This window comes from Aulostomus chinensis, chromosome 6 (assembly GCF_037954235.1).
Source record: "Aulostomus chinensis isolate RoL2024-O1b breed Wild chromosome 6, RoL_Achi_v1.0, whole genome shotgun sequence".
Taxonomy (NCBI): domain Eukaryota; kingdom Metazoa; phylum Chordata; class Actinopteri; order Syngnathiformes; family Aulostomidae; genus Aulostomus; species Aulostomus chinensis.
The window spans coordinates 12,559,230-12,572,204 of NC_141325.1; the positions used below are offsets into that span (position 1 = coordinate 12,559,230).

The window sequence follows — 12,975 nt, forward strand, 5'->3', positions numbered from 1 at the left end:
TATCATCTGTGAAATTGAAAAGTTGCTTTTCTTTAAACATTGAAGATAAACTTTCCTCTAAATCTTAAATCTGGCACAGTTATGATGCAAGCGCGGAGAGTTCTCATCCTCTTAGACTTGGTCCAATTACCATCAACATTACACAGTCTGCCAGTGCAAAAGATAACAGAAAATAAATAACATCCTCACTCAATCTCCGCTTGGCTTCTGACAAATAAAGTGGTTTCACCCTTCATGTGTTTAATTTGTCTGAGTGGGCAAAAGAAGAAACAGCTTGATGGCAAGTGATAGATTAAAAGAGCTTGCGAAGGCATGGTTGGATTGGATTGTTATCAGCATGTTAGCTATTTTAGTTCTCTTGCGTGCATGTCATCAACAAGAGAGCCCCATGATCCTGTGCTCACCCTTTTGTGTTTGTCTGCCATGTATATAAAAATGAAGGAATTGTAAGCCACCTCACATACAATCATTTCTGGTCTACACTCACAGGTTTTTTTTTTATTCTCACTGAAGGTGAGCAATGTCACTCTCTGCAGGACTTGTATGTTAACAGAGCCAGATACGACATGTTTTCAGATACACTGCTGTGCATCTCTCGCACACATACACCTTGAAGATACATGAATAATACTCTCATATCTCTCCCGCATGGCCACAGATAAGTAGCTCATAAAATGTATAACGCACACCTCCATCTACTTGTGTAACACCAGCTATTTTACCCTTGTGAACACCTAAAACTGGAGTCAACCACTAAAATCTCATTATAGCCATTCAGAATGTACTTGAAATGCAACTTAGCCACAAATGTAATAAGAAAAAATAGATAATTAGTGAAAAATCTCGTTTAACATCGTAACATTGAATGATGCTCATCATTTTCAGCTTGACTAGCTATTACTTATTCTGGGACTCACATGATTTGTAATGAAACAATGGATGCAATTCACTGCAGTACATTCTAAGGCCACATTTACCTTCAGCCTGACCTTTTAAATTGATGTGACAAATTGTAAGCAAACACTTATTTACTCAAGTGGGTACAGAGCAGCATTTTCATTCATTTGAATTTGTTTTTTTTCCATCCGGTGAATCTCATCTATCAATATCCACACCTTTAGTTCTTTCGTTCCTGAAGAGAAATATCTGGCACTGAGCAGAATCATGCTCCCATCAGTGGACTTTTTTGGTTCTTGTTCTTGAGCTGTTAGCCTGCTGCCTGAGCTCTTAGCCAGAAATAGCTGCCTGCCGCAGTCAAAACCAACACTGTGAAGAATGTGAGCGTCAATTAAAAGTGGAAAGTTGCAAGACAGACAACTACATGATGACGTTAATCTCACTGCAAAGCTTAGTTAGGATGAGGGCACGTGTAGGTTCCCCGCAGAGCGTTGCCTCTTTTTTTTCCACATAAACATTTTATATGTTATGAATAAAAAAGGAAACTATCGATTATAGCCTTGTAACATGTTCATGTTGTATTTCTTTAACAAGTGTAACATCACAAAACATAAAATTCATCTAAATTAAAATTAACCCTTCTGTGCCCTTTTTTTTTTTTTTTTTAAAAGAACCAACTGTGTTTTTGGTTGGAGGAGGATGTCGTGGCTCCTGCCGGCTCAGTACTCATCTGGAGGGAAAGAGCAAGTTCATTCAGAGAAAGACTTAAGCATCGCCATTATCGTTCATCTTCTCTTCTGTAGGTCCAGGGCTATAAATTAATCTTTTCAAGCTGTTTTTATAATCATATTCAATGTAATGCCATGATATACAATACGTTCTTTTCTCCCCAGCTGCAACCTTTTGCATGGCTGTGATGTCCACCAGCCTGCTGTCTAGTCTTTTGCTGTACAGACACCGCAAGGTACATGCGTCATCCCCTCTGTTGCCGTTAGCTGAGCAGTTTTTCTCTTGATGTTGTCAGTGGTAAATTCCGCCCCTACTCCTCCAAGGAGCCATCAGTACTTCAAGAGGCTCATAAACAAAACTGTTTTTCCTGCTTGTTTATTAGTGTGACAGTGATTTTCTGAGTCATAACCCACCAGTTTTCAACTGCATTCACCAGCTGATTAAAGCTCCTATTTGATATTGGAACAAAACATCTCCTCATGCAGGGTGTGAGTACATCTGTCCTGTGTCGTGATGTGGTTTGGCTCACAGAGGAACTCTTGTTCAGAAACAAAGACGTTGGCTTTGGGGGGAGTATAGAGGAGGTTGTCCACTATTCCCTGTCTCTGCTTGCCCCTCATCTCATCATAGCTGCAGTGCCATCTAGGTTGGTTTTCTGTCTGTCTTAAATGGCAAGCAAATACTGATAAAGTATGACACAGCAAAATTGTGTTTCTTATCAAAAATGAAATTTCCTGTTCAGTGAAATCCCGTCTTCATTTTTCTGCTTGGTCCGCCTCTTCCCTCAAGGAAAGACCCTTTTATTGTCCCTCGTCCTACTCTGGCTGCCACACTTCACCTCTACCTCCAGGCCAAGATTGTCACACATGCCTTCATACTGGAAGCTATTGGTGGTGAGAGACCATGCATACATTTTACTTGATTGACAAAACCTTCCATTGACACTAGAGTCTTAATAATCATCTTGAGACACTATGTTCTCCAGGCATCTGGGTTTCGTGGGAGGCCTTGGCGGGGACTCCAATTGTTGGCGTGGAAGTATGGAAAATCAGTTTGAAACATGACATTTTATAGTTTTTCTGCATGATCTAAAGTGTTTCAGACATAGTGTGATGAGTATTGGCTTTTGGTAGCAATGCAGTTCTTCAGCTGGTTCCTCTGTCAGTTCATGTGTGTTAAATCATCCCTGAAAATCTGGCACCAGAATGGAATGAGAATTTACTTTATTTTGAAGACACCAAATAGTGTGTGCTTACTGCTGACGAAATGTCACAGCAGATGCACTTCCCTGGTTTGTCATTTTTTGAGAGGAAATTATGAAGAAAAGATTCCAAATGTATCATTTCAAGACAGGTGCAAAATACTCCTAAATTGTATTCAGCAGTCACTTTATAAGTCTTGGATAATGGATCCCTCTACCAGCAAGTGGAACTCCCGACCATTGTCTTTAGAAAATCCATGAAGATTGGATGTTTATGTATGCCACCATGGTTAATGCACGTGTAGCATCAGATCACCTTCCATCACAGACCAGCAATCAACATCAGTGTTGTCATTTACCCTAACCTCACCTAACCAATCAGTCTTCCCCTGATCGTAACCAGTCTATAGATTCCATATGTAATTGTAATGGAAAAAAAACAATCTAAAAAGTTAAAGTTTGCTTCAAATATAATCAACGATTTTGCAGAGTCATTCAGTGTTTTTGTCTAGGGACTGAATTTGGGAACGCAATGTAAAATGTATCAGTAATATTTAGTTATCAGTGTAGATCTCAATCCTCAGTCCCTCCTCAGTGATCCACAGGCCAAGCCTTATCTGTTTTCTAAATTGTACCTTAACGAGTGCTGTCACTTCCCTTGATATCATGTTAATAGGCAGACTGGGACGAAATTAAAGCCCTGTTTTGAAAAGTGAGAACTAATTATGGTGTTTGGAAGTACAGGAAGCAACTTTGCCTGTGGAAAAATGTCTCCGTTCCTGGATGATTCTTTCTTTTTGCATGATATCTTTGGGATTGTATAGGAAGCGAAGGTGGTGAGCAGTGGGCCGTGCACAGCTGTAAGCATCATTTAACTGCTAAATCCATGGAGCACGTAATAAACACTAATCTAAGGATAATTAAACTCAAATCTCCACCGGTCTTTAAACTGATTGTCACTATGCAAAGCTTCGGCTTCTGTAGTGGCTATTGTTTGTCTTCCAGCATTTTTATTTTATGACTAAATGGAATGAAAGTCGGATAAAAGGGATTAAAGCTATAATTGAAGAGGTAACACTTTAGTAAATGGAAGAAACCTTTTCTCTTGTCTAACAAAAAAAATCTCAGCAACTGATGAGCTGATCTTGGAGTGTCAAAAATACCAAATTGTAACATTTTGTGATACTCGCTCTATAGTAAATGAAATTTCTGCAGCAATTGAACAAATGATCTGAATGATTTGTGTTTGTTCATAGCCTGTGCCATATCAGCAATGCTGTGTGAGGTGGCCCGTAATGGCGTCAGCAGCAGGGTGAGGAGTGACGGCGTTGAGGGAGAGGAGGTCAAAGGCGACATGGAGTTTGATGTGGTGCTCTGCCAGTCGGAGCTGACTGAGAGAGCCCTGCAGCTCTGCCATCTCCTGCCTCCGGGCTTTATACCAGTGAGTTTGAATTCATATCACACACCACTGTGTCTCATTCAATGGATGTTTAATGGAGCTGAACAGTCATTCATCCTGCTCTGCTGCTTCTATCCCAAGCAGAGAGAGGTTTTGAATCATGTGTGAGTGCTGTGTTTGTGTGTATCTGTACATTCTCCATCAGACTGACTTCAAGGGCTCTGAATCTGAGCCAAAAATATTGTTCCTTTCTCTGTTTGTCCACCTTTCATTTCAGCTCTTTCCTGTCTCTTCTGCTGGCAGCTATGTTGCTCCCCGTTATTCCTCTCTGAAAGATATTGCTTCTTTTCTCATAGTCCTACTGGCCATCTCTCGTTCTTCATCTCTGATCCCCGGTACATTTCCACTACACAGCAACCACAACACATGCTCAAGTCACCTGTCTCTCCTTGCACCACTTTGGTATGCAGTGGGCTGAGGCTGTTTGCGCCTCTAACCTTCCCTTTTGAGTTTACCTCTTCTCTCTCTCTCTCTCTCTCTCTCTCTCTCTCTCTCTCTCTCCCCCTCTCTTTCTACCCAGCCCTGTCAGTCCTCCCTAAGTTTTGCTCTGGATGCAGTTGACAGCCTAGTACGCTGTGGCATCCTGATCATGGAAGAGGTGAGAAACATTCTTCAACTTTTCTCAAATTATATGTGCAAACACTGCATACTTTAGAATAGTACTGGGGTTGAAAACATTATTACCACAAGTTTAGTCATCTCTTATTCTACAATCTAGAGGATCTGGCTTTTCTATCTACAACCATTTTTAAGTTGCCTTCAATACTTCTTACAGTATGTAAATTGTAATTCCCTCCCAAGTGTATCTGCATGATAAATGGGTCTGGGACTGCCTTTAGTTCCCTTCATGTTCTTTTAGTGATGAAAAATGTGGCTTTATCATTAGAGACTTGCACCAATGGAACCATCTTTCTTGTGTTCTCTTCTCTCCTGCATTTAAAATCTGTACATGTTTGATTTTAAAGTGAGGTAACGTGAGGACAAGGGCTTAGACACTGGGTTGGCAGCTCACTGTGGATGAACAAATGGTTCATTAAAACAATAGGTTTTAATATCATTGACTAAGACAGTATATAAATATAAATATTTATATAAATAAGTCATTTCACAGAAATGCCTAAGGATGGTAGTAGATGTAGCTTAAAGGTTAGAGAAGCATTCCTGTGACCATAAGGTTGCTGGTGCAGTTTATTACCTGGTTACATCCGTGTGTGGAAAGAGAAGATACAGTGTTTGTCCCACCCCCATGACCACCGCTCAGGTGCCCATGGACAAACTTAATCCCTTAACTCCAGTGGAGCTGGTAAATAGCCATCAGATCGTGATTGTACTGAGCAGCTTCCAGATGTGAATACGAGCATTGCTCTCAGTGAACCTCCTCACAACTCAATGAAGGTCGAGTACTATTGCCAGTACTGATCCAAATTATTCAACTGGCAAACAGATAAGTCACTGTCGACTTTTACTTGGGGTTGGGGGCTAGGTGGTATGAAGCTTGTGTAGGTGCATGTGGCTTCAGTGGTGAGTCTGACTGCTTCACTTGATTATAATGGTGGCATTCTGGTGTACCAGCTATCTTTTCTGTGCCTGTGCCTGCTATTTTTTGGCTGTAAGTATGCAGTGTACTGTTTTTATTATTATTCTTTATGGCATTTTATTGTCTTAATTTGATTATATGGGTGAAGAGAGACAGGGAGTGCAGGTGAAGAGAGACTCATAGTCTTGGTACTCATCTCTACCAGCTGAGCTACAGTTTGCTCAGTGCACAGTTTTCTCAAAATATGAATTGAGGGTTTATAATCTTGCATTAAAAGGAGGTGTCAGATTTGATTTTTTTTTTTTTTTTTTAAGATGAGACTAATTGTATATTGGATAACAATGAACAATGTGCCAGTGGGTATATGTCGTAAACACACTTGTACGCACAATTTGCAAAGAACAAATGAGAACTAGTCCTCGTGAGGCACAAAGGAATAGAGTGTCTGACATGCCACCTTCTATATTTTTATTTTCAACTTCCACAATTTATAGGTTCCCAGGGATGTTCCCATCTGTGATGCCTGGAAGAGGGAAGGCACTCTGACCTGGACCACCACTGATGACCCATATCATAGCGATTCTGATTGTGAGGAGCAGGACGTACATTCCTACAAGGTACCAAAAAGCACTGCTGGCTGGGTCCTCCTGGTTTCCCTGTATGTCGTACAAAGGCAGCAGAGGTTCTATTAAGGGAAGATCTTCCTACACAAGATGTCAGCTTAGGTGACTGCATATAGTGCGTGTACAAAAAAATACCAGAAGCATCACATGAGAAAGACCTTTGAAGTTACTACATCTCCATTACAAAAGCCTCTACACAGATGAGTCACATAACCTGAATGCCAATTAGCAGTATATGTGTCAGCCTTAAAAAGAACCCTAACTGTCATGACCATCTTATGCGATTTCAAAGTAGCACCAAGCAGCTAACAAACTTATAAGGGGCACAAACATCTCAGGTGCATCAGTCACAAACCCTGTAAAGTCACTTGGAGGTGACGGCTTCAAAAGCTACATCAGTTAGAGCGTCAGTGGTCACAAATCAAAGCACACTCATTTATGAGTCAGTAATTAAACGCCTTTTTCTATTTTTCAACAAAAGAAAATGCAACAAAATGGGATTTCATCTTGTATTTAAATGCACCCTGAGGTGTCTTTACTTCTTTACCCAAATATTTTTTGCTCTAAAGATTTAAGAGTCATGTTGAATGCAATTCTTTCCCTGAAAGCATGTTCAAAGCCTTGGATATATTGAAAATTTTATTGCATTCAGTATTCATCTCAGTTTAAGCTCCCTGCTTTCGTTCTTACTTGAGTTGTAAAGAACAAAGGGGGGTAGTTGTATATTCGATCGTCCAATCTCTTATTCGGTACACTGTGCTCCAATCTGTTGATTTCGTGTCCACGAATTGCATTGGAATGATGGAAGGGTTTTTTGTTTGTTCGTTTGTTTGTTTTGTCTGCAGTTTCTGTGATTTCTGCAGGTGGATGTTTGTCTGATAAAGACCTTGAAGTCTGGAAATACTGCATCATCTATGGGAGCTTCCATTTGCAATGTTTAATGTGTGGACTTTTTCATTTCTTCCTGCATCTTTTACCACAATGGTTGCATGTATAGACAGAGCATCTTACTTTCCTATTTTAAATACATCCATCATTTGTAACTCTTTTTTAAAACCAGAAATTTAAAGGAGAGCAACTCCCAACTGTTAACGTATATAGAACACTTTGATGCCAAGATCTGTCTGACAACAAACATTACATCAGAATTTCTTGCTCAACATGAGCATTCGTTGAGAGAGTTTCACTAATTTCTTTGTTTTTCTTTGATACTGCTTGATTGATCAATGTTATTCAATATGAAAAAATGAATTCAGGAATCTGGGCTCAAGAAAAAATTCAGAAATTTCTTAAGGATAACACAAGAAAGTTATTGAATGAGCCCGTGTTCTTATTTTCATTGTGATTTTTCGATAGAATGGATACAAGGATAGCGAAATGATATTGAAAGTGCAAACTCTGCAACACCAATGCCATTTATAACACAATATAAGTAGAAAAAAAAAATTCTGTATGTAACAAATACTTGAAATAAGTAAATCATACCACACACATTTTGACAATTTATGAGATCATGATTTAATCTACCTGTTGCTACATTTTTTCACAGCAGTTTTAAACCTGCTAAATTCATCTATTTCTTACATTATTTTGGTAGGCCTAGTCCATGAATAACTACCGAGTATACAAAAGTCTGTCAGTAATTGTTTGAATTTTGCAGGATAAAACATCTGTCATACAGGCATTCCTATGTGTGTCCCTAACCCTATAAGAAATCAACATATTTTGGCATGTCTCCTTGAACCATCCTTGTACTGTGCACAATTTAATCTTGTACAGTCTGTCCTACACTCGAAGTTGATTTATTTTCTCAAAATGACATGAACCCAAACAATTGTCCACTGGTAGCATCAGAATAAGTCTGACAAGCTGGGACGCCTGGAGTTTATTTTTGATTGCCTTTGGAATACCATCAAAACAAACACAACAGGCATAATCACAGTTGTACTGAATTAAAGTGCCAGGCAGTATGTTCAGAGTCCAAAAATGTTAAGATCCAACCAAAAAAACATCATTTGTTAAAACTGTCTGCCGACAAAGTCAAGGATATCTGCACCCAAGGTAAATAATTGCAGACCTAATTACTGCTGTGGGATCGTTAACCTCGATTTTAAAGCCATCAGAATTTAATCACTTCACACCTTTCAAATGAATGCAGTTATGCCAAGATGAAGAGACAGTTTATTGCCATTTAGCAATCTATCAGCTGATGTAAGCTCAGAGTTTAACCATTTTGACAATCACACTTGTATCTTTGTGCAACTTCAGTAAGTTAAGGAAGAGCTCACGTGAACACACCATTTTAACATTATTTACGAAAAAATGGGTAAAGAAGAGGCCCAAGATGCTTACTTGTGGGACTCTGCACTCTAGTATTATTGGATTGAATAATATCTATTGTCATCCACCATTTGTTCTCTAGCTTTGAGATAAGAAGCAACCAATCTGATTGCTGACTCACTACACCCAAGAGCTTTGAGATTTCATCTGTAGTACAGTGTAGAGTGATCACCAGGCTTGTGCCGCCTCTGCTCTGCTCCGCTCCGCTCTGCTCTGCAGCCTTCAGCTCAGGTGTTGAGCAAGAACAGCAGAACACCTCCATACTAAACAATGAAAAATATTCCCCTAACTCCTCATGTACTATCATCAGTCAACCCAGCTGTATTCACCCTGGAGCCACACAAAGCAGGCTGTCGACCAGGTCATGCTACCAGAGTAACAAATTCTCAACAGCAAGTGTTGTCCTGTGGCTTAATATATTTTTTTTATCCCCAAACATCTGACATTTAAAGTTTAATTGTTTTCACTGGCATGATCTCTTTTTTTGTTTACATTTAGTGGTTTGTTTATATTGTTCTTACATAATTTCCTCAAGAGGCAGACCTACTTATACCAGCAGCAACTTCCACCTTAATTAATCAAAGGATGCATGTAGGTCACATACATACATGTATTAAATGGGAATTCATTACATGTTGCTGAAAATAATTATAGCTGTGCAGGTCAGTCAATAGATTAAAAACAACTGCTCTTTCTTGGACAGCTGGTGTCAGTGTTGGACTTTTCTGTGTTGCCCTTTATGGCATTAAATTAACCTCAACACATTTGAGTAATTCATACAATCAATCTATCAGTACATCCAATTGATCAATCCAAATATCATCTTTGGACTTGATCATAGTTGCTGTGTTTCCTTTTTAATTATACTTTTCACTAGGGGTTATTCTTGCAACTGCTCTCTTGGCTGTCTACAGTGCTGAGGTCTACTTTATATTGATGCTTTCAAGTGTTGCATCTTCGCATGATTACTTAAACATGGAATGAATTACCCTCATCCATTAAATGGTGAGCGCTCACTGGAAAATTGAATTGAAAATGTCAGGCAGGATGAAATATCACTTTGCAATGATATATATTTATTGTTTGTACTTCACAAAATAATTTTCCCAAACAGCAAACATGTGCAAATGAGCAGCAAACTGACAAGTTTTCTACACTTAATTGAGTTGACATGCAGAGATGAAACCTTCATTCTTTATGCCGCAGACCGTTCAGTATTCTGTCCTGGTATAGACATCCAACCTGTAGGAGGAAAACATTTCCTGAAAGTTTTATATGACTTCAAGGAATGCTAGCAATCAAATTTTATACTATCGACTTAATTCTACAATATAAACCCTTTGATATACGTCCAAATCGCGTCCAGTTATAATGGCCCTATGCAGAAAGCTTAAAGTATTCGGGGACTATAATGACTTTCCCCCACACCCATTGCTTCCATAATTCTCAGTTTTTACAGTAAATATTAAATGTATGAATGTCAAGTAGAAGCGCATTTTCAGCTTATGAATTCCTAAAATCAGTCTTCACTCTGCTTATAGAACAATTATCAGTATATGTAATAAGGTCAGGGTTTGGTAAAGATTTGTTAGTTACAGTTCAAGAACTCTTGCAGCATATAAATTAATTTTAGTCACTGTTGTACCTGCAGCAGTTTGGATAAGGCCCCTTACTATCAAAACATACCAGTGCATTCATGCACAAAGCTATAAGGGAATGGTTTTCCCAGTTTACCTCAGAAAAGCACCTTTGAGATGAAGTACAATGTTGAATGTTAGCCAGACTGTAGAGACGGACAAATGAATGCTCACATCAGTATTCTGACTTGCTCACAATGACCACGTTTACCTAAACAGCTGTATTCCAACAATTGACCTTTCTCTCGAAAAGAAAATGACAATATTTCAGTCAAGATGTTTGAATACATTGCTTATCGAAAATTCCATGCATACTCCTCTTAACATGCAACAAAGCATCGTCCAACAGATGACACTCCCATTGTGTCTCTCCATCCCTAATCAGAGTTGCTCACCTCTCTCTAACACCAGCCATGTCTGCTATGTCACAAAATGCTGCAAAAAATGTACATGTTTAAATCAAAAGTGCAACTAAGATTGTCATACTCTGACCTCTACTCTATTCACTTTAAGGTACCCTGAAAATGCTGTTTACACGTTGGTGTCTTATTCATAGGAACAGTCTGTTGTTTAGTTCACTCATAACTTGTCAGCTTGTTTTTTCAATGAACTTGGGAAAAAAACCTAGCAACCATACACAGGGGTATGTAGAAATCAGTCATTTATCGGCTCAATATCAGACTACTGCAGTATATGTAAACATAAGGCGAGGCTGAGGTATGTTGATCTAGTGCTTGCTTGTGTGTGCTCGCACTTGACAATTGGCAAACAACAGACATACACACATTGATGGGAACATAGTTGAACATGAGATACAGTATATTAAAGCAAAGACAAAGATAATAATATCAACCTCAAGGTAGAATTAGAGGAAAGTCAGAAGACCATAGAAATCTGAGATTTCGTTCTCTTGAGGCCACGAACATTTTCAATAAAAAAAAAAAAACGTAATAGCAATCATCTGATAGTTGTCAAGAGCAACAAAGGCCAATTGACTTTCCATGATGAGCTCATTGTAGAGGAAATGTTCTTTCATTTCTGGACTTTCCCACTGTCCTCACTTTGAGTGACAACCTCTGATTCCTGTGTTTCTTTCCATCCGTCTCCTTCCTAGCTAAACCAGCCAAGTCAGTGTCCCGAGATGCTCTTCTTCCTCTGTAGCATGCTAGCTGGACATCTCAGGGCTTTGTGCTGGACCACTGCAGTCCTGGATCTATTACACACACCTCAACCAGGTGTGTATGTATGTTTAAGGGATAGTAACTGGTAAAACTTTGGTTTCTCATATTGAGTTTCCTGTTTAGACATTCATTTTGATTTGAAATGATCACATTGAATGTTCTTTGTCCAACCAGCACAGCTGTTAGATTCAAGCACAAAGTCAAAATGATTATTGATGGTGCTCTTCGCATCTTTGATATTTATGTTTCACCTTCTGCCATTTCTATCGACCCCCTGAAGCACCCACCAGCCATACATGTACAGTGTGTTAGCATGTCATTGACACCATGCGGACCCTTCATTATCTCGGTCATTCAAGTGGAATAATCCTATCTGTTTTCACGTCTCTCCTCTTATAGAAGCAGAGTTTGAGGCTCAGATACACTCCCATCTGTGTGACACAGCAAATAAGAAGAAACGGCACTTTGGTGAGCACAACCTGACACACCCACCTAAAACCACGCATTCACACATACAAAGACCTCTTTATGCCATAACTTTAAAAGCTTGTCACCCTGCCTTTTCCCACCGATTCGTTGTGTGTTGTAACCAGCCAGCAGAGACCAAAGTAGAAAGGCCGAGCAGCTTCACTACTTACAGCATATCTTCTTAAAAAAAAACATATTAAACAATCAAACTACCCAAATGGCACCCCTTAATAATACACAGTATAAAAATTCCATTAGCTCCACTGGTAATGGCTTTGTTCTGTTATCCCGGCCTGGTTTTTCTATATTGGATATCTGTCTGTTCTTTTGATTCATGCGTTCCTTTGTGTCGTATCTCACAGAGAGCTGCTCAGTGGAGGCTGCACACACGGCAGTTAGAACACTAATAGACCTGGGGGTGAGTGACAGCCTCAGTGTGTGTGCTTGTGCATGTGTGTGTCTAAATCTGACTGTGGAGAATAAAAGCATGATTGAGTCCTGAAAGTTTAGGTGGACCTCAACTGCAAAACTTCAGTCCTAATATTCTTCTTGTCCAAGTGAGTCTGAATCCAAACCAAGTCCAAAGGTCATTGATACTGGTCAAGTGTTGGGATTTTTTTTTTTTTTTCATATAATAGATTTTTGAACCCTGTATTCGGGAACCTGATTTTGCTACAAAATGAGCAAGACTTAGTCTTACACATGCTTAGATAAACACACACCAACCAAATTCAGCCGACAATATCATGCAGTCCAAACTTTTAATGGCCTCCTGCCATTGATAGATCAGATAGTTAGCTTGCAGAATTGAAATTTTTGATTGTCTTTGCGTCCCACCAGCTCTAACCCTTTTCTCCTTATTCAAAATATTATGGTTACAGGCCTGCTTTCTCAGATTGATAA

General features: G+C 39.3%; 1 protein-coding gene across 8 annotated transcripts in view; it reads left to right on the plus strand.

Moving 5' to 3' along the window:
• Positions 1-12,975, plus strand: part of gpat2 (glycerol-3-phosphate acyltransferase 2, mitochondrial) — a 108,166-nt gene that overhangs the window by 91,139 nt on the left and 4,052 nt on the right. For all 8 annotated transcript variants that reach the window (XM_086206532.1, XM_086206533.1, XM_086206538.1 and 5 more), the window contains 10 exons: positions 1,569-1,696; positions 1,791-1,861; positions 2,112-2,272; positions 2,416-2,519; positions 4,084-4,268; positions 4,807-4,884; positions 6,318-6,440; positions 11,538-11,658; positions 12,004-12,072; positions 12,435-12,490. In XM_086206532.1, coding sequence (XP_086062658.1) covers positions 1,569-1,696; positions 1,791-1,861; positions 2,112-2,272; positions 2,416-2,519; positions 4,084-4,268; positions 4,807-4,884; positions 6,318-6,440; positions 11,538-11,658; positions 12,004-12,072; positions 12,435-12,490 — 1,096 coding nt within the window. The remainder of the gene's footprint in view (positions 1-1,568; positions 1,697-1,790; positions 1,862-2,111; positions 2,273-2,415; positions 2,520-4,083; positions 4,269-4,806; positions 4,885-6,317; positions 6,441-11,537; positions 11,659-12,003; positions 12,073-12,434; positions 12,491-12,975) is intronic.